The sequence below is a fragment of the Pseudopodoces humilis genome, chromosome 4, assembly GCF_049639895.1.
Source record: "Pseudopodoces humilis isolate 2021_Gansu_Grassland_sample_001 chromosome 4, ASM4963989v1, whole genome shotgun sequence".
Taxonomy (NCBI): Eukaryota; Metazoa; Chordata; class Aves; order Passeriformes; family Paridae; genus Pseudopodoces; species Pseudopodoces humilis.
The window spans coordinates 67,674,289-67,700,551 of record NC_142203.1 but is presented as its reverse complement, the minus strand read 5'-3'; the positions used below and the strand labels follow the sequence as shown (position 1 = coordinate 67,700,551).

The following is a 26,263-nucleotide window of genomic DNA, read 5'->3' as shown; positions in this document are numbered from 1 at the left end:
ATGGAGTTTATTTTTTATTTACATGTTCAACTGCTTTCTTAACTAAATTGTCAACAGCTTAAGACAATTATATCAGAAAATCCTGGATCAATTAACTCATAGACCAAAGAGAGGCCATAGACAACGAAAGTATGTAAGAAAACTTGTAGGCATCTCTTCAGTCTTAAGGGAGGCACAAATGTGCTGTATTCCTTGCTGCAGTATCATTTTACCGAGCACCATTAGAATTAAGGACTAAAAATGTCTTTGAGTTTGCAATCTGATTTGCACAAGAAATAACACTCAAGAGATCACTAGTGTGTGAGGATTTGCCTGCCATAGGAAAAATATTAATAGGCTGTGTAATGGACATACTCTTGTCCAAAACTGGAAGGACTAACACTATTCACAGGAGGCAAAGTTTTAAAAAGCAGCACTTCTCTCAGGAGGATTATGGATCTATTTACAGCCTTAATTAATTGTGTGCTATTAACAAGTCCTTTGGTAATAAAAAAGCCACCAAAAATTGATGTTGCAGCACCTACTATGACTTAAGATCTCACAAAACCGGTTTTTTCACCCAGTGTTGGCTAACATTTAAGTGCAGGGAGTCCTCTTCATTTTCAGCTTGCCAGCTCATCTACTCTGAATTCATTAATGATTACTCCATTTCCTGTGGCTATACTTAAAACCATGAAATTCTTACACATACAAAAATTTCCCAGTTAAGAACTTTCTCTGCATTAATTCAGCATTACCAGAAAGGATCAGACTCCTGGTTATGCCCAAGGAGAGGATGTCCTGTCTTGTCTGGGACACAACCACATTTCCAACTGCGTGTGTCCGTCAGACACTCATTTATCACTACAAAACCAAAATCAGGTGTTACAAAACACCAGCTGTGCTTAGGCCAGAAATGAATAATCAAATCACATACCCTTTACACACCTATATTCAAAATATTCTGCAGACTGTAAAAGTATTGAGCTCCCATCTTAAAAAAAAATAAAAAAATACACCAATTCCATAGAAAATCTCATGTATATCAAGGCTATATTCCAGATCTGGAGAAAATCTGGTTTCATTATTGACACTTGAAACACACTCTGTATATTAGACCTATACTGGATGTCAGTCTCACTTTAATTGCAGCCTAAGACAGTGTTGGCTGTCTGGGGATGTCCTTTGGGTGTACATGATGCAAGTAGAGAAGCAGATTTTCTTTGTTTCTGGGCATGGCATCTTATGAAAACAGGAAATTATTCTAAACATTTCTCCATTTAAAAATACTAGGAAATTACGTGACTTCAGATGATGATTTTAATGCTAAGTAGGCTGTGTTATCAATCACACATGAAAAAGTGTATTAAAGAGTAAAAATTTTTTAATCTTTAGTGCATTTAATAAAATTTAGCTCTCTATGGTTTACTTGAGGTTTTTTTTAGTAACTCTAGTAACTTTAACAATAGTTAATTTGAGGGTTTTCTCAGTAATGTCTTTGGAACATTACTGAAAAGAGATTACATAAAATACAAAGTATAAAATATCAGCATTATAAGCAATCAAGTAGAAAGAGCTCTGTTAAACTTGATAAAATACAGACTGCAGTCTGGTCACTGTAGAAGAACCTATTCATACCTCCTAGTAAATACAAAGACAAAAGTCACTTGTAATTTCTGTGATCTGATTGATTCTCAATTCCACCTAATTTGATATTCCGTTTTTCAAAACACACATGTAAATTGACATGAATTTTTAACAGAACTTTTATATTCCCCAACAGCTACAGAGCTCCGCTCTCTCTGATGGCTGTGTCAGCTCCAGACCCAGAGACTTTGAAAATGGAAAAATATGTTCTGTGTTTGTGCTCTAAGAGATGGGGAGAGCAGTAAGCCCTGAGAAATTTTAATTCAATGAATTGTGACTTTGACAAAACACATTCCTGTCATTTTGTGTTGTTTGGAGCAGAATTTTCCTTTCGTCAGGTCTTAAGTGGTTGCCTGCAAGTTCATTTACTATCTCATTTGTTCTTGATAAAATTTTTTAGTTTGGGAAATATCTTTCCAAGCATGAAAACTTTGGAACAATTTATTCTTTGCTGGCCAGTTATTTTAAGTTACTAAAAAAGAAGCCAGGGATTCTTGAAAGATAATTATCTCCTGCTGGGCATCTGCCAGGACCACAAAAGCTACAAACAAATCGCTCAACATTACCTGGAGATTCATACAGAAACAAACTAAAAAACCCAAAACTGTAATACATTCCTTCCTTTCTTCCACTGTTTAAAATACATTCTGACAATATGGAGTAATGGCATTTATTTTAACCTCTTCTTTTACAATCTGTTATGCATAATCAGGTCTTTCCTTTGGAGAGAATCTCAGGAGTGCATGTGTTGGCCATAGAAAAAGATAATGTGGATACCACCCATCTGTGGGACATGCTGGCTTCCCAGGGGATGTGGAAATCTCATTAAGCTGTGTAATGAAAGACAGTGTACACAGGTATTTGTGACTTCCCCAACTGTGGGGCAATTCACACTGAGTTGCAGATGCACAGCTAGACTGTGGGTATGGAAAATAGCTTAATGCCATCAACGCCCGGCCTGGTTTCATGCTTTAGGATACGTATTGTTTGAAGACCATGACACTGTTAAATGCAAGCAGAGCCACGAAACCAGCCCTAGCTCACAGCTTATCTCACATTTACTCAATTAAATATTCATTAGGATTTCAAAAGCCACAGCAGATGAGCCAAGCCTCTCTCATGAGGCTACGGGCCATTTACAAGAAATGTTCGTTACGGCCATTTTAACAAATAAATCATAAACTAAGCAGAGAAAATGTGAGTCATGGGCTTTACTGAAAAAACCACCACATTTGTAAACCCCAGCTGAGACACCTGGCTGGTGGAAGAGGGTGGTTTTAGAGGTAGCCCCCACACCTCAAGCCACCACAGCCACAGAAATTTGACATTCCATGATGAAGCATTTGACTCCCCATCACCCTGGGTTTTATGACAAAGTCATCCAAAACATAAGCAATGCCAAAGGGCAGATCTGATGCTCAGCAGAAGGAAGCAGATGGAAAAGGTCCCTTTGGTCTCTGAGTGTTTATTTCTCCAAAATCAACGCATGTCATTTCTTGGATTATGGTCAGGGGGCATACAGTGTTTGTTAAAAATGTCAACAATACAGGTGTAAAAGCTGCTAAAAAACACATTCCAAACTTTTTTTTTTTTTTTTTAACAAAGTGTTTACTGAAATTGTGGATGTAAGTTAAATGCAAGGTCCCAACCACAGCACACTCCTGGGGCTGACTGAAAAAGACAGGCAAAGTCAGCCAAAAGAAAAAGCAGAACAAAACCAATAAAAACAGTGTTTCCAACCTCTCAGCGAACTCAATCTGCACGCAAACTCAAAGCTACATAAATCTGTTTTCAAAAAAACACCTTCCAGCCTGGGTTTTCTGGTAGACACCTCTGCAGTTTTCTGCGTCAGCAGAATTTACGTTCACAAATGAATGAAGATAGAGATATAGAAGATATAGAAGATATTGCTTGCAAAATACTCTCATAGCATTATGGATAATAACTTTGGTAGTAGTTACCACCAAAAACTTTCAAAGTATTATTTTTCAGATGAACTGAGTTAATCTTTAAAAAAAAGTCTCAATTTACATAGTGATTAAAATAAAAAAAAGAGACAAAAAAAGATTTTTGTTTTTAAATTATCATTGGCATGCCTTAAAAAAACCCTATGAAACATGAAGGGGTAAAAAAGCACAAAGTAAAACTTGTTTTGAAGTCAATGAAACTTGTCTGCAATTTTCAGTTTTTGGACTTGAAGTAACTGCACTTTTGTACTTTCAGTAATTATATTTTCAGTTTGTCCCCTCTTTTCCCAGATTCCCTCTCCAGGATGCAGGCATATTGAAACACAGTAAGCTGAGAAAAATCCCTAACTTCAACCTAAGCCAAAGCATAAGAATAAATCTTCTTGAAAGGAAGCTCAACAAAAATAAAAATAATTTCATGGTCTATCTTGAGCCAACAAAAATGTAAAAATAAGATACAACTAGAATTCAAAAATCATTGTGTTTCATCTACAACAAAACAGATCTTCAGGATTTTACAAACTAGTACCAAATATCTGACCTTCTGTCTTCTAAGACATGATGATTTCAACTACCTGTACTGAAATCCTAATTAAAAAGTAATTTTTGCAAAGCTGCAGACTTCCAATTGTAATATCACCTAAAGAAACCTTTGCTACACTTACACAAATACAATGTGTGAAATGATGTTTTAGGGAATGAAGATATATATAAAATACATATACACATCCAAAAATACTTGAGATGATATATGTATGATACAGTTTTTTGAACATAGTAAAGATGATGATATATACTTTAGCATATTTTGATATATTTATGCTAAAAGTAAAGCTTGTCTTAGGAGCATTTTGCCAAAACCAAACCTTCATGGGAGTAATTCATAATGCAATCTTTCATATCTGAATGTGTAAAATCCTGTGAAGTACACTGATGCCTATCAATATTCCTATCAGTTTCCAAGTGAACTCTGTTTGCTCAGACATTTATGGGGACCAGCAATAATGAAAAGCCCATTTAAAAAACCTTTGATCATCCTCTTTCTAAGTAGGATTTAAAATAATGTCTTACCTATATTTTCAACAATATCTGACATATTTTTAATTTTCTTTCTCTCGATGAACTTCATCAACCATTTGGATCTATTCAGCTGTTTATACTCCACAAGCATGCTAATCACACAAGTGATAAATGCAATCACTTGGGAATTTTGCATGTTCAATTGACTCTCAATAACTCTTACAATTATAAACATTAGGTCATAGTCTCACAGCCTCTCCTTAAGGAGGCAATATATCCTGGAACACCATTTTCCTTGTGTGGTCTTGAGCTCTAAAGCACCACTGGCAAAATGTCAGCAAAAACGCAAGCAATTTGGGTTTCTATCCCACAGTCAGTATCATTATATTGTTCCTGAAAACAGACCACAGTTGGAGCTTTGTGGGCACTTCATGGAACCTCCTACCCCTTCCCCACCCAGATAGTTTTGATGCCAGCTGATGGGAGATGCTGATATTGGCAGGAGCTGACTCCTTTTATTAGGTTTGGACTTGTTTCTTGAGAGAGTTCCCAGTGGGATGTGCCCCATCCCCACTGTGCACCCACATGGACAGCCCACAGCTCCTTCCCTTGGGAAGCAGCCAGAAGGATGCTGCAACCCTGGGGACAGGAAGGCTCAGGATTATTTTCCTCACAAGTGTTCACAGTGTCCTTCTTAGAGGATTTATAGCTCCTCTGGCCCCCCTGAATATGAAACACCAGTTGTATCCTCAGGGCCCCTGTGGTGCTTCATTTATCTCATCAGTGCTATGTAACAGAAATTAAAAACACCAGCCTAGTTTGTGAGAAAAAGCACAAATCACAAACCAGCCCAACAAATGAACAAATGCCGTATGAGTGTCTGAAAACCTTCTACATGGAAGATGGTAAATAGCAATCTATATCAGAGGAAAAAGGAATTTTTATACAAGGTAGTGACAGTCATCTCTTTTTCCCCCAAATTCCTGCATGGCTTGAGGATATAAGAAAATATACACAGTTTTTACTTAACAAACATTGTTTCCTGTGCTAATTTCACTCTGCAGTGTAAATTGAGATTATACTCAAGACAAGTGGAACAGACATCCTAAAACCTATTAAAAATACGGCTCTTTGATAGTTTTGTCTTTCCTTAAACATTACAGCAAGCTTCCAGCGGTCACAGCTGAAAATACTGTTTCACATTTCCCTATAACCCAGGTATAAATTACAAATATTGTACAGGTGTAAGAGCCAACAAAGTGCTTTCCAGCCCTGATTTTACCTTTGGATTTTCATTTCAGTTGATAAACACAAGAGATCTTATACTGTCTGAGAAAACCTTATTACTGATACCTCTCCAGAGAGTGGAGATAATTCACATTCTTCTATTTTATCCCATAATATTTGGTCATTTTAGACTTTTCCAAGAAAGTTAATGCTTCTTGAGATCTCCACCCATTTTTGCTAAACTGTACCCCTTTGGAAGTCCCTGCCAAAATAACAGCATGAGATACAGCTATTGGCTTTAGAACTGGAACCGTATTTTCAGATCCTGACCTAGACACAGTAACTGCTCTTAGCTTGTTCTTGCTTCCTTTTCTCGGTGCCATGCACAAAAAAACCCCACCAAACAGCTCTGTACTGGGAAGCAACAAAAAATCAAACAGCAAAAGTAAAATTGAAGAATGAGATAGGATACAATCGTGGGAAACATTTCCAGCCACCTGATCCATCTGAAAAGGTGGCTTGGCTCCTCAGTGGCAGTGGGGTGTCGGTGAAGCTTGCTGGTATTCCCATGAGTTTCCTCTGTCCAAACTCAGGGAGTTTAGGAGTGGGATTTGTTTTATTTCAAAATTGCATTTGGGAACACACTGACCCACAGCACTTAACTTCATCACATTAGCATCCTAATTTTTCTGAAAAGTAAACATAAAACCAAAATATCCCCAGAAGCTGAAATCCACTGCCATACTTTTCTGTAAAATTTTTAATTTAGCTCATTGTGCCTCCTGGTCTAACACTTGTCAGGTTGTTAAACTGACACAGAATATTAAATTTCACTTAATAATTTCATCAGGATCTGATAAAAACCAAACCCTTAGAATCGTTTATTTACTTTGCATTTTTTCCATTCTGTTTGTTTTATACATGAAGCTACAGGATTGTCACCACGTGCCAAAACAAAGCACCTGTGAGGCTGCATTACTCTTCCAGCACCTGAGCCCTCCTGGCAACTAGTTACCAGCTCATGTGGTGGCTATTTCTAAAGAATTAGCCATGTCTGTGACTAGGACTAAATTTGCAAATATTTGGCAAGCTTGGTAATATTTGGCTTCTTTCTGTTAAGTGATCATAATGCCTTTGGTGGTGGTCTGCTACCATGACACATGATTGCTGCTTCATTCATGTCCCAAGGACCTGAAAAATAATAAAAAGAGCAGAATCTGCCCGAAAATCTATGGTATTTGTGGTAATGACCCTTAAATAGAGAAGGCTGGGAGAAAACAGCTCTAAATGTTGGGTTGGAAGTTGAATGGATGGCTGGGACATGTTTTTCGTGACTTCATCCTGTAAATCCTCATTACATGGTAAAATCCTACCCATGGTAAAAATCATCTAGATGGAGCAATTTCGACAAATGACAGAAAATAGAGCCACAGCCTCTTTCTATCTGGCCATTAAGTCATTTAACCTTGGTGGAAATTATTTTTTCAGAGACTCTTCTGTCCTTCTTGGTTGAGAGACACACTGAGAAGTTTGACAAAGCAGAGAGAACATCATAATAATGTTAATTATCCTGTTTCAGATCCCTGTTTACAGTAGTATAGAAAGGATGTATTTTGTCTTCATGTGGCCTTAAGCAAACCCAGGGTCTGACCCTGCAGCCTCTGGAACACAGTCAGGACTGTTGGGGAGATAATATCGCTCATGTCGCTGCTGTATCAGCTTTCTGCTGGCATCGGTTCAGTTCCTCTTACAGCAACAATCTCCCTTTTCTTAGCCCTCAGCTAACTTTCAGCTTTTACTGGTGCAACCGCTGCTTTCTCAGTTATTCCAACTTTAAGGGTCACTGGAGAGTCAACCTCCAGATTAAATCTTCACTCTCTTGTTATCTGGTAATGAGAATTTCTGAAAATCACCTTAACAAGACAACCCACTTCTTCACTCTCCCAGTGGAAGACAGCAAAGCCAAACTACCCCAGCTTGTGTACCAGCAGCCTCCAGGCTGGATTTGAGCAGGCAGCATGCATACAAAAAGTTTTCTTTTTACATGTGTCGTGAGAGATTTAATCCCAAAACTGCCAGTTGGAACAAAAACATAAAGAGCAAAAGTTCTGTTCTTTGAACAACATCATGGCTATTACCCAAAACTGTGTCCCTGGAGATATTGTCTACTTGATGTTAAAATCTATTGCTTAGGTACTGAGAAAAGCAGACTCAAACATTTCTCCCCATCCTCAAAAAGTAGTACAATGCCATACTGTAAACTAATTAAAAATTTAATTTTTCAAGAATTTGTGCACGGTCATGACATTAGAGCTCTAATTCTATTTCAGGTTTTAAATCATTCTGTACAAAAGACTTGTCATGATTTAGATCCATGAAAGAAACTCTTGACATTTCAAACTCCCTGTGTTATCCTGCCAGGATTCAAAAGGAAAAATCAACATTCAGGACTAGACAAAGAATGCTCTGCTGTAAATGTGTGTTAGTAAGCTCCTTAGGAAAACCTTCAATTTAAACACAGCTCTGGTTTATAGCAAGTATTTTCTGCATTTCCTTGTTTTGTTTATTCCCAGGGATATTTGTTCCCTGCTAACAATGACTAGGGAGACGTTCATAAGGAGGCAGCGCCATCACAGGATGTTGAGCACAGCCATGGAAGTAATTCAGACAAGAGATAAGATTTCCCACATTCACCACATTCAATAACAAGGCTAAAACGTCAAAAAGGAAGGAGCCCATGATTTTAAGGCACCAGATGATGACTGTTTGAGCCTGAGGGTTTCCATGATGCCGAAGTAATCAGTGGTAGAACCACAGCCACTGGATCAAGTATGAGGGGCTGAGCTGGTGTCCCGAGCACTCTGCTTGTGCTGACACAAAACACTCCAGGCTGGAGTAAGCAGGACCACAGGAGGCTGCTGGCTTCTGACATGTGAAGGTGGCACTGGCATTTCCCACGAGAGCTGGGAATATGCTGGCTTAGTCTGGCCATGGACAGCTGGCTACATGAGATATATAAGGACACAGTTTTGCTGACTAGTGAAAGCCTCTGAGCTAGGCAGTAGAAGGAAGGCAACTCCAAGTTGGGCACTTGCATCAATATGCCTGGAAGGTGTCACCACCATGGCCAGAATTCCCAGTGCAAGCCAGTTTCAAATCCAGAAGATGATTTTCACATAAATATGGTGTTACACCTAACAAGACCCATGTCTTAAATCTTGGTACTCATTGTCACTCAAATAACTACATCAATTTTTAACTAGGACTACCTTCTACCTTCCCAAGAGGGATATTGCTTCTTTACATCTCTAGACCACTTACCTCTTGCCATCACATGGCTGTCCCTGTTTCTGAAAGCCTTGTGCCAGGTATGCCTCCTCATCCTGGCAAGTTAATGACCAATATTAGTCAGGCTCTTCCAGCTGAGATACTGTCAAGGGTTTGCACAGTAGTATCAAAAATTTCTCACTACTACTTAAAAGACTTCACCACACAGAGGCTGTGGCACCACACTTGTCTTTTTCTTTTCCATTTTCTGGTTGTCCAGTAACCAAACCTTTCCTCCTGTGCCTTGCCCACCTGCTAAGCTTCTTACTTGCAATGCCATCTCCTTAAAGAGACAATTGCCCCAACACTCACACTAGACCAGATAAATTTATTTTACCTATAAAAGACTGCCTCTTTAAGGATACATGGAAAAGCAAATGCTTTAGGTAATCCCTGCTGGGGATCAATTCCTGCCAAGTTTAGACCACTATTTATTTTCTCTCATTTCCAGACATTTAAGTACCAGAGGCGATGATCCACCAAGCAAGAGTGTTAGAAAAGCACAAACATTCCAGCGATTGCATATATTCCTCTAAGAAAACACTGGAGAAAGTCTGAGTGGAGTGACATCTCTGAAGCAGAGAGAACGTGCAGTTTTCTCTCCTGAGATGCATATCCTTTGGCTCAGATGACAGAACAAGGAGCACTTCAGAGAAACTCACAGTTCTGGGTACCCCAAGGAAAACAATCTGTTTTTCTCTGAATTCTAACAAGAAGTCCGGGGTTTTCAAAGACACAATTCTCCCCTTATTTGTTCAAGTTAATGGACTTTTTCCTTGTCACTGTCATGACAGACTAGCAGTTTCAAGGGTGCTTGTCTTGCATCTCTACATTTCCAACTCTACATGTCCCAGAAAAATGATCCACAATTAACTTTCTGTTCAAAATCAAAATGACAAATGCATTTTTACATTTGTGATCAGATCCATGTCTTTAATTTCCTCTCAGACTCACCGCATGATACCATGTCACACAGCATGGAACAAGGACAGAATAATCCTGCCATGTTCTGATGCTGGCAGGGCTTCCCTCCTGGGCATATCCAATTCCTCCTTTGGCAGACTTACACGCTCCCCAGATTCCTGATAAGGCTGAAGTGTTTTCCACCTCTCTGCTCACTTGAAGCACTGCTTTAGCAAAGTTATGGTATTTGTAAGCAAATAAAAAAATAAATTTGAGGCAACTTTGCAGGGATCTGCACAAAACTTTGTGAGTTAAGGTGACACATCTAGGAAGGGAAAAATGCAGGCTTGTAATAAAAACCACTGCTGAGCCTCCTGGATAATTAACAAGGGAAAAGAGAGAGTATGTTCTACCTTGGCATCTGGAAGGAGCAGACGCAACCTTAAAATTATGCATCTTTTCTACTCTCTGCAGCTCAAGGATGTTGATAAATGCAGGAGAATTCAGAGAACTGAGAAAGTGATGTGAAGGTGGGAGAATACAGAGCATCCTCCTATTTTAGCTGACAAGGATATTGAACACAGACTTGATCATATTCTAAAATCATATTTGTGACCTGTTGGTTTTGTTTTGTTTTTCACATAAGCAAGCTGCAAAGTTCTGCCACATACCAGAATTAACCACTCCTTCCTAATCCTTTTATTCCAAGTACCCTCTACTTGAACACAGGTTCTCAGATGATACACAGGCATCAGGCTCGTGCTTGAGACTTCAAACTCAATGGTTTGAAGCGTCCAACTGGTTTGATCATCCATCTCCTAGGCATCACAGGGCTAAGAATAAATTTCCAATGATCTTAACAGGACAGGGATAAAAATACAAAGTCTCATAGTTTTCAGTAAAGACACATGGGTTCAACAAAGATTTACAACTTCTTAGAATAATTGCATATATTTTATTTATTTATTTAGAAGCAGCCCAGAAGTGCTGACTATCCAAACAAATTATGTAAGGAACCTGGGTTTTGTTGGGTTTTTGTTGGGGCTTTTCCTCTTGCTGTTTTTTATTCCTTTATCTTGCATAATCAGCAATCAAAAATAACTTTAAAATTCTATGGGGAGACAGAAGAGTTTTAAAAAAAACAGAATGTAATTGCTCATACACAACAATTGCTGAGTTAGATGATTCATTGTTAAATACAATCAAATTACTTCATCCTGATGGGAACTGGGAGACCTCACAAAAGTTGAATTTCAGGGGTGAAACATGATTTTCACCATCATTTAAAGCAGCATAAATAGAATAAATGGCATAAATAGCATAAATCATATCTAGAGAAGTCAAATCAAATCCAGTGGAACTATATCCAAGTTGCACTAATGGTGCAAAACAGGTTTGACTCTAGCTAATTTTTTTGTACACAGGCACTAAACCCAAACACAAAAAATGATCTCTTGGATGAGAGAGTAATTTATGCACCATTTTTATGTGTATATGTTATCATATCTCAGCCTAAATTTCTTCCAAGAGAATACATACTTTGCCATTACAGACAGCTTAGAGACTGTCAGAACCTTTCTAACTTCAACAGCTGAGACGGTAAGTTTATAAATAATTTCATTTTGTTATGGTTTTCCGCTCTATACTGTAAAAGGAAAACGTCAGGATGGCTAATCCTCCATCTAAACATCAACTTTATAAAGGGAATGATGAAACTTCCAAATGTAGCCTATGAATTACCTCAGCAGAGCAGTTAACATAAAAATACATAGTGGAAAATTTACTCTTTAAGAAGGAAATTTATAAAATGAAATTGTATGAAAATCAGTATGAAAAAATGCAAACAAAAGGCAGCAGGTGTCTGTGCCTCTCAAAGTCTTTCAAAGATGTGCATTTAGTCTGAGTAAAGCAGGCAGATAATCTGCCATGCTTTATGTATGTGCTAGCAAATAATGAAAAACATCTTGCATCTACTTGTAAAACTTGTATTTCAGCAAGGAGGGCTGCAAAAAAAAAATGTTCTGCCCAGTAAACTAAGCTGCATTTCATAAAGGCATCATGAAATGTTTCAGGGAGTCTTTCAAATGGGGAATGCTTTCCTACAATGCAGTAAAAGATGGAAAAGCACCTCCAAAGACAAACAACTTCATTTTGTCTTCAGGAACAAGGAAAAACTTGGAATTATTAAAAATCTGTCATTTAGCCCTTTTAAGAATAAAACTTATTTATAATAGAAGCTAGCATCTACTTCTGTATTTAACAAGAGTCTGTTTCTCCAAATAAACCTTCCGTATCAATGTACTTTTTCGTGCATAACAAATGGGCTTAGGAACTACAGTTTTCCTACAAAAAAAAAAAAAAATCAGAATTAAGGTATTTATTCAGATATTTTTATTCAGATATTGATATCCAGCTGCAGAACACCAATTTGACACTTGACGTCCAAACCCTTATTTTGGGAGTCTCTGCTTACCTCTGCCATTATCATTGGGTAGTTTGGGATGATGTAAGGGTACATGGTCCCAGTTTTCCCCTTAGCAGCCTGATATGGAAATCAGGGATGTGGTTAGGATCAATTCTAAAACTCATGTTCTCAAGCTTTTGCCACAAATATCAACCACATGCCTACAGAGCAAGACATCACACAGCCATTTCCAGCTCTCTGCTGCTTTGCAGCTCTTTTCCACATGCATCCCATTGAAGCAGGCAGGATATTAAATCTTTTGAAACACTTAATCTTCTCACAACGGAGACTGGATTTCAGTAATAAACACTTGCAGTAATTTTTCATCCTTTGGGCCATTATATTTCCAAGAAGCAAGGTCAAGATGGCATTTAATAAAAGGGTTGCTAGATTTGTTTGGTTCTTTCTTCCAAAATAGAAGTCTTACAGAGGCAAGCAACAAATGGAACAACATGGAATACAGCCAGAGTCTTCAGACCTACTACACAATTAAGAGGAATCTGAACACAGGAAAGTTTCCCCTCTAATTCCATCCTGAAGATATATTTGTCCTGTATTAAATCTTTGTCAAGTCCTTGAGGAAAATTTCTTGGAAGAGTTTTCTTTTCATTGGAACTACTTATAGCTGTAATGGCTGTAAGGTCAATGAAAATGTTTGAAGTCTACTTTTACTGGTATTTAAAAATATCCAGAGGTCTATATTGCAAACAAGGATGTATAAATAAATATATGTGTATTTTTGCCATTGTTGTTCCTGACTACTTGTTTTCTACTGCTCTTTTCACTCTGCCACAGTTATTTTCACTGGAGATGTTCCAGTGATGTACCATGAGCTTACTCCCACTGTGCAAATACTCTGGATACTTTTGAAACATAAGAAAACATCTCAAAAATCTAATTTGTCTCTTGGTGGATATGAAAAAAATATACTTTTAAAAATGAACATTTTTTTTCTTTTTATCTCAAACAGTAGTATTTTGTTGAACTGGAATGACAGCAAATCAGCAAAGTAAACAAAGTCTAGCAAGTTATTTGAACATTTGATTTACAACAATCTTCTTTGCTTTAACAGGAATGCTACATCTTCAGCATAAGCCTTCAGGTTCTCTTTCTTCCCTGTGAGGCATAAATTAGGCTTTTCCCTCCATTTATACAGCTGGAGAATTAGATAATACTGACATCCAATAGAAAACTTCGGTGGGTAACTGAAAGCAGTATTTGGCATGGTACAGCTCCGTGAGGAGCAGAGAAATGGAGCCCAGGACCTAGAACTGGACTCCTGGCAAGCCCCTCCTAAGGTTAAACCCCATTGCCTCCCTGGATCACAGTGCCCCCACCAATGCAAATCTGGAGGGGCACTGTCCAGGACCCTTCCAGGCACGGTCAATAAAACCGCAAATTCAAGTATGGGTCAGCGTGAGGACAACAAACAGCACAAACAAGACTCCAGCCAAGAATCTCAGCCTGGAAAACCAGGCAGAGAATTCGCTTTGTTGGTAAGATGCATTCAATCTGCTTTAACATCTTTCTGCATTCTTGTTTTTTTTTTTTTTTTTGTGGAATGCTAAGAATAATTATGAAGAATTCCCCAACTGACGCACTTTGGTGTAGGTCCAGGGAAGTCACTAGAGCTGTGGAAATGCAAACCTCTGCAAATCTTTTCATACGAGCTCTTTAGTACCCATGCAAGGACCAAGAGAGATATCTTTTAACAGAGGTGAGCTTCTAAGAAAAAGCAAAAAGGGGCCAGTCCTGCAAACACATTTATAAGGTGTTCTTAAGCTCTTGTGCCACACAAAGAAATTTCTACAGGAAAAAGGGCCTAATTTAAGATTAAACACAAGGAGAAGGTTTAATTACGCATGGAATTTACTTCAAACCCAGAGGAGATTCAGGTATGCGGATCTGTCTTTATAAAACTTTGTGGATAAAGCTCTTTGCTGAGGTTATATGACAGCAAAATTTCCATTTCTCTTTAAGAAGTTTCACAGCTAAGAGGAAATATCATATTAGCTTGCTATGAAGGGTAACTCTTTCCCTTTCTCCTCATTGACCACATACAATGAAAAGAACCAGAGCCTGGACTCCTAAAGCAGACTCTGAACAGAAATGTCTGAAAACTGGGAAGTATCAGATTGTCCCAATTCCCTCTGTCATCCCTAATTCACTGTGCATCGATGGAAGGTGGAAATGTAAGGATCCAAAGTGTGACACTGAGCAGGACAACACTCTTAGAATAGCATGTTCAGTGTCTTATGGTTTGCTTTTAGACAACCTAGAAGGTGAACAGGATAAGGTAGAATAAAAATGAATCCCATGTTCTCTATTTCTAATTACATTCTCTTTTCCATTTTATGTTTCTTAATTTTAAAATGAGAGGAGCTTGAAATGAATGCTTTTGCATGAAAACTCTAAAAAAACCCCAGACCCCACTAAATTAAAAACAAAACCCCACAAACTAAACAACAAACAACAAAGAAACAAACAAAACAAAGAAACAAACAAAACAAAGAAGTAAAAAGTCCCAAACCAAACAAACAACAAAAAAGAAAACACAAATACCCCCAATGACCTATTTGCTATAGGCTCCTTATCTTGCCTGGCGCCCAGGGAAGCTCAGTAAAGGAGACATACACTTTCCTCAGGGAAAACAAAACAAACCAAAAAAACCCTAATAAGCTTTTAAAATCCAAATATACATCAAAACAACCTTCATACAACTGCCTGAGCAAACATACTATTTTGTGTACAAGCAGCCCATTAAGTAACATGAAGAAGTCAATGTCTGTGGCACCACAAGAGTCACAGTCTGAGGCACCACTTGCCCTTAGACTGTCCAGGCCACTGTGCAGACCACGAGTTGGGTTCATCATGCTGCAGAATTCCAAAGATCAGCCCAGACTGCCAGCATTGTCAGTCTGCCACAGCTCCTTACTCCTGCCTCAGGAAGCTGCAGTTAAAAGCACGTATTCCCAGCAGGATTACGCATTTACTGAACAGTAGCTCTAGTCACGGTCCCTCAAGTCTCTTTCTCACTCTCCACTTCTCAACCACTAAGAACTACCAAAAACCCTGTTCTCACCTGTTTTTTTTCCTCTTCCCACAGATGCTGTTTTAAAGATTAAATAATTTTCCCTTTGGCTGTTTTTGTTTCAACTCTCCAAGGCAATAATCTCTAAACCAAGGGGTTTTGTCAGAATTCCAGAGAGCAGTGTTTAAGAAACGACACCACTACTTTGGTGCAGCTATGATAATAAACTTTTTAGTGAAAATTGAGTATGATAATAACAAATTATTGAGTAGGCAAGATGTCCAGTTTACAACATACATTAAATGTGTTGAATGGGATCACAGAAATATTAACATTCCAAAGAGACACTGGAGCTCTGGGCAGGAAGTTATTTACAAAGAAAAAATGCATCCAATAAAGTTATTTTCTCTGTCTTATACAATGAGTTTGGAGCACACTTTTTTTCTGGGTGTACTTTCACAAATTTCTGTATTTTCAGTATTTGTCAATTTCTCATGGAGTATTATTGTAATAATGTATTTCTTCACCCATTTTGAAGACTGAACAGTATAACTTCTTGGACTTGCACACTTTGTTACAGAGAATTAGGTGGTCAGCCTTCCTCTTTGAGGGTTGATAATGAGATGATGAAGCAAACATGAACACTGCTGTTTTACACTGGAAGGTATGCACCAATAATTTTTCCGTAGGAAGAGAAATAATATGCTTTCTACCCCAGATGAATACTGTCTTATAGTTCTCCAAACTCATGCTCTACAACAACTTGCCATTATATAATAAGCTGTAATAAGCTTATTCATTTTTCCAAAAATGATCCATTTAAAAACTTGGATTATAGCTTTGATTTTGCATTTCTTTCCCACTTAAAACACTGTCTGCACCACTTTATCTCCCAGTTCATTTGAAAAGGATGGAGAAGACTTCTGTTTAATGTGTGTTTACAACTGAATGGCTGCTAAAATTAATACTATTAATACAAACATTGTGTATTTCACCTCATTTCAATTACAGCACAGATCGTCAAGTAAAACAAATGTGGTTAGAATTTGAAACTAACAAAGAAACTCAGAAGAAATTATTTACAATAGCTGGATGTATGCTAAATGCTTGATGGACTTGTACTTATTTTTTGAACCAGGATCAGCAACAAAATCAACACAACACAATGGAAAACACTCCTTAAGGGAGAAGGATTTTCCAAACACTAAGCTCTGAGATTACTCTCTAAAACTGAAATTGTTTTTCTCCTCAACTGTTAAACAGAGCTACTCTCGAGGACAAAATGCAAACAAAATACTTTCTTTTACTAGGCCAAGAAGAAATCAAATCAGCACTGTATGGATTCTGCTTTCCATTGTTTCTGCTTACAATTGGAACCACATAGAAGAACTGGCAAAGTTGAGCAGCAGAGTGACATTTGCTACTGTTAGTTTACAAAAGAAGCCCCTATTAGTCTGAAAACTGAAACCAAGCAAACAGAAAATGGACACACAGAGAAAAAAAATCTGAGCAGTCTTTGGGGAAAGCTTTTTTTTTTTAACAGTAAATCAAAGTCAGCTTTGCTTCTCTGGGGTGGTGGGCACAATTAAAAAGAGGAATCCTGGAGTGACCCATGTGGTCTGTATGAGATGTAAGCAACACAAGGTCTCCAGAGAAGAGAGACCAGTCTCCCTGTCACTGACTGGAGACAAAGCCCTGTGCCATCCCCAACAGCTCCAGCTGCAGTGAGAGGGGCACTGAACACTCAGCAATGACTCACACTCGGAGACAAAAGTCATTTCAGGACTCAGGGCACTGAGGTGGAGGCAAAACCAAAATATTAAACTCAAGACTGTGAGAATTCAGCACAATCGCAGTGAAACCCTAAATCACACCTGCCCCAAATGACCAGCACTGCACAAGTGTGAGTACAATCTGAAATGAGATCCGTCTCAGGTACAGTGAAACCGCTTATCTGTACTTCAACATCAGGCATCTCCCTCACACCTGCTCCATGTGACCTTGTTCCCCATATACAGTAATTTCACTTCCACATATGCAATGACAGAAAAACAGCAGAGCAGAGGTCTCAAAAAACCTGTTGTTCACATGTTCCTTGTACTGGGCAATGGTTTTCACATCAGAATACAGGCAATCTTGTCTTACCTGGGATCTCTAGCAAGCCTGGTCTATTTTTCCACAACTAGTTTAAATATTTCATGCTCATCTACTTCCCAAAAACTCTTTGTTATGACAAGGAGTGCAGGCAATCTTAACAGAGCAAGGACTGAAAGGGAAATTCAAATATCTGCCTGTAAATTCTCCCTCTTGCCCCTGCACAGACACACACTTTACAGAGAGGGACAGAGAGGGAGAGAGATTATCCAGACTGAGGAAGGAAGGAAGGGGAGAGGCTGTCAAGGGAAGATGCATCAGCGCCTGTAGCTTAGCTCCAAGTCTAGTTGGGAGAACAGGAATCCTCCCAGGGGGGCATGCATGTGGGTTTTTGTCTGATTTTGGCTGATGTTTTGTTTTTATGGGTTCAACTTAAATAGAAGCCTGGAAGCATTTAAATTATACTTCTTTGGGGAGTGATTACCTCCCTTCTGTCACACACGAATCTGTCACACAAACCACCACCAAGATGGAACTTTTGTTTTTTTATAGCTATATCAGCTCTTTTTTCTGCTTGGTCCATGCCCCTGGGTGTTTTGTCCTTCCCCTTCACTGCTGCTCTATATCTTTATCCTTCCATTCCTGCCTTTTCTGTCTTGCCTGTTTTGTCTGCAGTAAGTACAGCATAACTCAGCTCAATGGGTGTCTACCACAATGGGAGCAGTAATACAAGTATTAATAACATCCTGCTGTTAGCAGGAGAGACTACAATCACTTCTTTAAGGACAAAACAGCCTGACCTTAGGGAACATATACAATACTTAAGATAATTACAAACGTCATGTTCCCTTTGGCGGCCTATTTTTATTACCTATTTCGTATCAGCCATGGGAGGCCCTGGGGCTACTATTTTGTTTGTCTGGAGTCTCTGAGCTAGACGACATGGCCAGGAAAGTCAGTTCATATTTAACCCTATATTCTGTAGATGAAAACCATAATGCAAAGCACCTGGGTTTCATTATCAATCAAACCACCAAGTAGGGCACTTATCATAAAGCTCTCAGCTCGCCAGTTCTAAAATTCTCCAAACTGCTTTGATGTGAACATCAAAAACTCCTGGACTACATGAACGACCACTTGCCTGACCTCATCCTTTAATTAGCACATCATACCTGAGAGCACCACTCACAGTAATTATGCAGCATTCCTTAAGACCATTTATTAAATTGTCTCATGTTGGAGTGAATTGGCTGTACAGAGGAGACACTGCACAGGAAACCCACAGGAACACCATGCTTTGCTGCAGAAGTCTCTGTTGCAGCCAGTATCATCCACATCTGCTGAGATCTCAGGTGTCCCTAACATCACCAAAATCCAGAAATAATTAGCTTTCTTGTTCTTAGCACCTGAGACAGAAAAGTGACACAGAAAGTTATGACCACTCAAATGTGGTATGGAAGCCTACAGACAAATCTGCGGCATTGGTGTTACCCTTAACCAGCAGATATTCACAGTGTGTCTCAGTAGCTCTGAGCAATCTGTTCCTTTGGCAATCACAGCAAAGCAAAATGAATGAAATTGAGGGCTGAATGCAGTCAGAACCATACAACTTGAAGGTGCTACTTCCAAAGCAGTAGTGGGGAAAAAAAAAAAATCTAGGAAAGCTAGGAAGAATATCTTGGCACAATTGTAGCATATGCTGTTTTGTAAAAAAAGTACTGTATTGCAGAAAATTTTATTCATAGATATGTAAAAAGTTCTACCTGTGATGGAAATTCCCTGGTAGATTTTTTTTTTTAATGTGTATATATATGTCTATTCTGTGTGTTTCATTTTCTGAAACCAATACAAAATTTGAAATCATATTCTCTCTAAATTTTCAGCAAAATTCTACTCTGGAGTGCATTTCTCTTCAAGATAACTGGAGATTAGGCAGTAGCTTGCTCTAATCAGGTTAGTTTCTTGTTTAACTGTTACATAATTTATTGTTTGGGGCTCTTTCAATGCTATGGAATAGTCAGCAAAACTTCAGAGAGGAAATGCAATAGCAACTATAAAAAAGAAATTTATGAAAAGTAAAGTCAGAAGATAAGATGACCGAACATTATCCCTGCTTACTCCAGCTGAAAGTTCCAGAACTATATACAGCAATTTTTTTTTTTCATGTTGGAAAGCTCTGCTACATGCTTGCTGAGTATCTGGGAACCAGGAACTGCATATGGTCCCCAAGGGCATATTAGTGAAAGTGCTGCTCTTTGTGAAACAGCTACAATCCAACTTATTTGCAATTACTTTTATCTCTTAAGAATGTGCAAAATGATACAGTCCATAAAAATAGTAGGCTTCACCAGCAGTATCAGCATTGAAGAGGGTAAAAAGAAATTCTTTTTGAGGCCTGTGATCTCTGTTCAGCATCAGAACAAAGTTGGGTATAAACATATATCCATTCTCTTTCACAATACATTTGCATTGTCTTTTTGTTATGAAGTGTAGAACAATTTTTAACAGCATAATTTGAAACCTGAAGTGCTGGAAGGGCCTGTGCAAAATACTTGTAGCTGCCAACTATCAGATGAAGAAGCTGACAACCAACACTGAAATGTGTTCTTCCTATTTAAAAGACCTTTCTTCCAAAATACTGAAAAAAACCCCCAAAGTTACAGATGAAGTTCTAAACCAAGATTTACGTCCCACAACATGGGGCTTGTTTGGAGATATATGTAAATATTTGGCTCATCTTTACAAAGATTTCACCATTATTAGCTAGAATTGTTCTGCTCAGCACCCTAATTCTGAACTGTTTACTCCTTGGGGGTCCTGCAGAAGGAAGGATCAGGAGCACTCTCTATCACAATACACGCAAAATTAGGGTATAACATGTCCTTGCTTGCTTCATTTTCAGCAAAAAATGCAGAAGACTACTTATGGTGATGTCAGAGAAAGAAGGATAATTTCTCTTACCACGTGAATAGTCTATTTGTTTTAAAAATAATCAGTTTTGTCAACTAATTTAGACTAACATTTTCATCTGAATAAAACAAAAAAAAAACCCAAATCTTCCCTTAGCTCATGAAGGCAATGGCTAAAGAGTTTTTCTTGGCTGTGCAAATCCAGGTTCAAATTTTTGTCTGCCTGATTTACTCTTGCTGGTTTCCTTAATTTAACATTTTATACAAATTTTCTCAGGAGGAGCAAGACTATTTATTTTTCTGTCAACTTACAACAATATTTAAGTGGCTAGTAGGCAAAGAGATGGGCACAGTCAGTCAATAATAATAGTCTCACTTTCCCACGTTTCATTCTTGAATCTTTCTACAGTTTCTAGCAGCTTCCCAACTAGCATGTCTCTGTTAAGTATGTATATTGAATAATTCTGAATAATTCACTACATTCTCTGAATTCTAGCTGAGTAAAAATATTTATCTCTCCTAATATACAACAGTTACTGTGCCAATCAAGTTTTCTGTTTTTTAAAAAGGGAGAAACTCCAATTAATAAATTGTACCAGATTAGACACTGATCCTTCTGAACTTGGGAGTGACATAACCACTACCACCCCCTTAGGGAATGCTCCATAATCAGGCTGAAGCAGGAGGATACCTGTCCCAAATACTGCTTTTCCTTCTGGACCAGAGCAGGAAACAACATACAGGAGCACTGTTTAAAATGGAAATGAAGGAAGGATGCACAAACTGACTTCTCACAGGTACTGGAGAAAAACACAGCATTTGTGTAGTTTTTCAAGCCAACAAAGAGTTTACAAGTCTGTCTGAGAGCAAAACAGCTTAACATCACATACAAATAACTGGAGAAGACAGTAACACGAGACCAGGGCTTCATATTCTCAAGCTGCCCAAATTTCCTAAAATTTGATGAATTTTTGCATACAGTAGGAATTCAAAGTCTTATTGGGCCATACCACTATGAAAAAAGCTGCAGAAATTCTTCTCCATACCTACCTGATTGGGTCGTTAGTACTGGGTACTTCGTGCAGTTACATACAAAAGTTTAAATGAGATCTCCACAGAAAAGATTTTGAATAATCCCCCTCTGCTTTTTGCATCTGTTCCTCTGTACTCTTATGAAAACAAATACGGAGGACATTTACAAAAAAAATACAAATCAAACTAAACGAAGAGCCAGACTGCACACATTCAAAAGAAAAAAAAAATACATCTGATTGTGTACGTGGTTGCTATGACCACAGGGAAAAATGCCAATATATTCTCAGTGCTTGGTCCCACTTCTGGCTTGGCCCTCCACTTGGATCATCTTTAATCATGAGTAAATCTGGTTAAAAAAAATAAAATCAAGAAAGACTTTTTGTGATGAAAAGATGCTATTTTTACTGAAGTGCTCTAAAAACATTCTGATTTTCATGACAAATTCCAGCAGGAGGAATAAAAGGATGAAATTATTTTCCATCAAGCATTTTAGTCAGGAATTTTTATGTCCAACTTCATATGCATTCCTTATTTTATTTAACTAATTGCACAACAGATCACCAGTGGTGGTGCGTGTTGCCTTATGCCTGCTGTGTTATGATATAGTCCGTTAGGATAAATTTTGTGTCAATTTGTGTCATTTCTACAGAAAATATACTTTGACCTAGAAAAGAAGTTAGGTGTGTCTGCTAATAGTAAATAGAAGCTGACATTAACTATCCCTTTATCTACCTCTAACAATGTTTATAAATTACATAACTATTGTCATTATGAAATACTGTGAAAAAGATGTCTAGGAAGATAAAAAATGAAATGTTGTAAGAATAAATTCTAGAACACCAAAATCAAGTTTATCTGAAACCTGGAGTGAAAGCTCCTAAAAGCCACAGCTGAGTTTCCACCAAGCTGAAGTTCTTTAAGTGTTGCTTGTCATTCCAGGGATGAAAACTGAATCCTTAAGTTGCTGAATGTCCTATGAAACAAAATCTGCCTTGAGGCGCCACAGGATTAGTCAACACTTGCAAGTTTCCTGTCGTCTTGTTAACAGCCTCAACCTCAAAATATTAATGAATCTTACATTAAAAATGTTCTGCCAGGGGTGATCCCATGTGCCTGCTGAGAGCACACCTTGCTACCAGGAGCAATGCTGTTCTGCCCCTGGGGCTCACCACCTTGGGTGATGCTGCAGGTCCATGCCAGCCTGTGGCACAGCTGCCAGCACACTGCAGCTCACGTCTGTGTGTGGTGCAGAGCTGCTCTGCTGAGCAGAGCTGCTCCCTCTCAGACTTGCTGCCCTGCTCTTGTGTGTGGACATGAAAGAAACCTCACAGGATGGGGAATGGAGCCCACACCAAAGCCTAAAGGTTAAACCTTAAAAATGCATGATTACACAGAAATGGATTTTTTTCTTTTTTAAAGCAAGGGAGACATGGAAGTCATAAATAGAGAAAATGTTTGAACTAAAACAACCAAGAGTTCAATACAGCAATTTGAAAATTCTCATCCACACAGGCTGTGCGGACTTGTGACAGTGAATATCACTTGGGATTGTGCAGAGGCAGAGCTGGGGAGGGAGGGAGGGACGATCATCACAACCAGAGCCCAAAGGTCAGAAATACCTCAGGAAGGATGAAAGAAAGCACAAGTGGGACTTGGCAGCTGGACAGAGTCCTGCTTTCTTTGCACAGTGGTCCACAGCAGCCAGAGGAGCTTGTGTAGTCCTCCTCTGTGACACACAAAGCAGAATCAATTTCCTCAGATGGATTTTGGGGCTTGCACAAAGGAGCCAGATGGTCATGTGTGTGCTGCCTTATGCAGCTCCCACTCTGGCTTCTTCATTCAGAAACTCCCCACTCAGAACAGTCTCTGCCCTCAGTGCCCCCCCCAACCAGAGAAATGCTGCAGGTTGAACCAACTACCTGCAAAACCTACACACTGTCTCTCTCCAAAATGTGTTGCCACTGGGTGCTACAGAGGTGCTTGTAAGAGGGCTCTGCCTCACCTTCACAGGGAGAGGAGAGAGAGAAGATAAGGGATACAGGGAAGGGTGGTCTCCATTACAGGGACTCCAGGGACTGGGAAGAAGAGAATGCTGCTAAGAACTGGGCAGTAGCAGGACACTGTCCCAGGTGGCTGTGGCTACTGGAGGGCATGAAGAAGCCTGAGAGCGCAGGAGAGGGACAACACTGCTGCGCCATGTGTCTGCAGCTCTTTGGAACTAATGCCAAACAGAAGAGATGGACAATCCCTGTAACACTTTCTACGTGTGTTACCGTATTTTTGGGATAGAGAAGTGGCTTCCTGCCACATGCAAACATACACATACAGGCAGAGCACAGTTCCCTCCACAAAGCAACCTCTCACAAGAAGCAGCTTTCATACATGAAACATCTTGTCTGTGGGGATGAGGCTAACCTGAGGGCATCCGTGAAAGGATACATGTGTGCTCATACTTTGTGTACAGCTCTTCAAAAAAGCACATCCACTGTCAACTGCTCTGCACAGCTGTCATCATTTTGATGTCATCATCAAAACAGATGATGTTTCTCAAACACACAGCTGAAAAATTAAAACTCATTATTAGATTCATCTTATTTCATCTGAGAGCCTTCTGCCGAGTTTCTCTGCCAAAGCTGGTTGCTGAAGAAGTTACTAATTCTAAGAGTGTGATTCATCTACCTAACTTAGATATCTTTCGTGCAGCACAAATCCGGACCATCTCATTCATTATCCTGAAACTGACGCAGGTGTTAGCTCCAATGTGGTCCCGTTCACCCAGGTCAGAGGAAGCCTCTCTCACCGCATCAAAAACTGCCAGTGGCTTCGGTACAGCAATGAGAACCACACGCGCCCTCTCCAGCGGTGTCTCGGAGGCGACGCTTGCAGCGAGTTAACGAAACCCTTCCCTGGGACAGCCGCAGGACTTGCCGGGGGAGATGCGGAACGCGGAGGGGCTGTAACCAAGTTACCTGCCCCGCGGTCCGCGGGCTGGTGGGAATGCCGGGGTGGGCTAGCACAGAGCAGGCGAGAGACAAACAGCTGCCACGGCTGCCGTTCCTGCGCCTGACACCCACACGCGTGTGTCCCCCGCTGCCCTCCCTGCGGACACGCCTGAGCCCAGCACCCCCTCTGCCCCCCGTCCTCCGCGGCCGCGGCGCTCACCTGAAGCAGGTGGTGAGCTCTCCCGTGGGTTTCAGGCAGGGGTACCGGGTGGTGGCGATTTTGTTCTCGGAGCAAACCTCCCTGCAAGGCGGGGAGTCGGAGCATTAAAAAAAACAACAAAAAACAAAAACAACAACAAAAAAAGAAACCCCAAAAGATAAGAAAAGAAAAAGAAGGTGGTGGATGGGGAGGAAACGCACAGAAACAGCCTCGCTATCGCAACACCCACCTGTCGCCGTCCTGCGGCTCCTCCCGGTAGGTCCAGGCGTGTCCCAGCGCCAGGAGCAGCAGCAGCCGGAGCGGGGCCAGGCTGCCGGCCGGCCGCCCCATCGGGCCGTCGCTCCCCTCCGCGCCGCTCCGGCTCTGCCCGCCCCGGCCGCCGGCGGGGTTGCGCCGACCGCGCTCCTCCCGCCCCGCCGCGGGGCCGCCCCCCGCCGCCGACAGATGTGCCCGCGGGGAGGGGCCGCGCGCGCCCAGATGTGCCGGCAGATGCTGCCCCGCGGCGGGGCCGTCGGCCAGATGTGGCAGGGTCGTGGCAGATGTGCTGTAGGAGTGAGGGGACATCAACACACAGCCCCGCAAAGCCGCGCTGCGCTCCCGACCCCCCGGCTGCGGGCAGCGCGGGGAGGAGGGGGAGGAAGAGGGGGAGGAGGGTGCCTGCCCCAGGGTGAGGGGGACGGATGCTGGTGGAAAGGTCCGAAGCGGCGGGGGTGATCAGCGGCTCTCGGTGCACCACCACTGATGCTTTCCAGATTGGGCTTTATCTCAAATCTCGTCCCCAGAGGAGTAGTGCAGTTCAAAGCATCTCTGCTGCGACGGCTGTTTATCCTTGTGTACAGCTGCCACTTCCCCACCATTCATAAAGACGGAGATTAATGACATCAGACTCTGATAAAGCAGCGCATCGGGTCTGGCCCGTTATACCATAGCCTCTTTTCACGGTTAAACTGCTTGGGACCGGGGAAGTGAACCTGCAAAACGACCGTGCCTTTGCAAAGTGCTGAGCAGACGCATTGGCTTTGATCATCACGTAACTTCCTACAAGTACCAAAAGCTCTAGGGACACGATGAGGAGCGAATCAGCCTTTTTAGCACTTTCACCTGCGGTATAAAAGACCTCATTTTGCAGTCAGAAAAATCAGGGAAATGTGAGCAAAGGATTGTACTCAAATATCATTTCAGCCAGAAAAGTCAGGGTTATGCAAGGCACTGTAATTCCTTAAACCAGCGCAGGAGTAATAAAGGGGTGTAAGACTTGAGTAACACACTTCTAATTTTTCCCCTGCCACAGGCAGCATTTAAACAAGTTTTTTCACCATTCAGTGCCTCAGTTTCCCATGTCTCTAAGAGGAAGTTCCTGATAACAAAGTAAATAAATAAGCAATGAAGATCCTCATATATGAATCAGTTTTGATTAAGCTGTTAATCCCTTTGGTATGCTGTCCACTACCCGGAAAAAAACTAATGATAGCTGGACTGGGAAATTTTGGGATTTCTC

The 26,263-nt window shown here is 40.2% G+C and overlaps 1 protein-coding gene across 1 annotated transcript in view; it reads right to left on the bottom strand.

Moving 5' to 3' along the window:
• CCBE1 (collagen and calcium binding EGF domains 1) overlaps positions 1-25,121 on the bottom strand; it is a 92,187-nt gene extending 67,066 nt beyond the window's left edge. Inside the window, exons 1-2 of the mRNA XM_005528042.3 lie at positions 24,995-25,121; positions 24,766-24,846 (exon numbers count right to left, since the gene is read on the bottom strand). Coding sequence (XP_005528099.2) covers positions 24,766-24,846; positions 24,995-25,095 — 182 coding nt within the window. The 5' untranslated portion in view covers positions 25,096-25,121. The remainder of the gene's footprint in view (positions 1-24,765; positions 24,847-24,994) is intronic.
• Between the last annotated feature and the right edge of the window lie 1,142 nt (positions 25,122-26,263).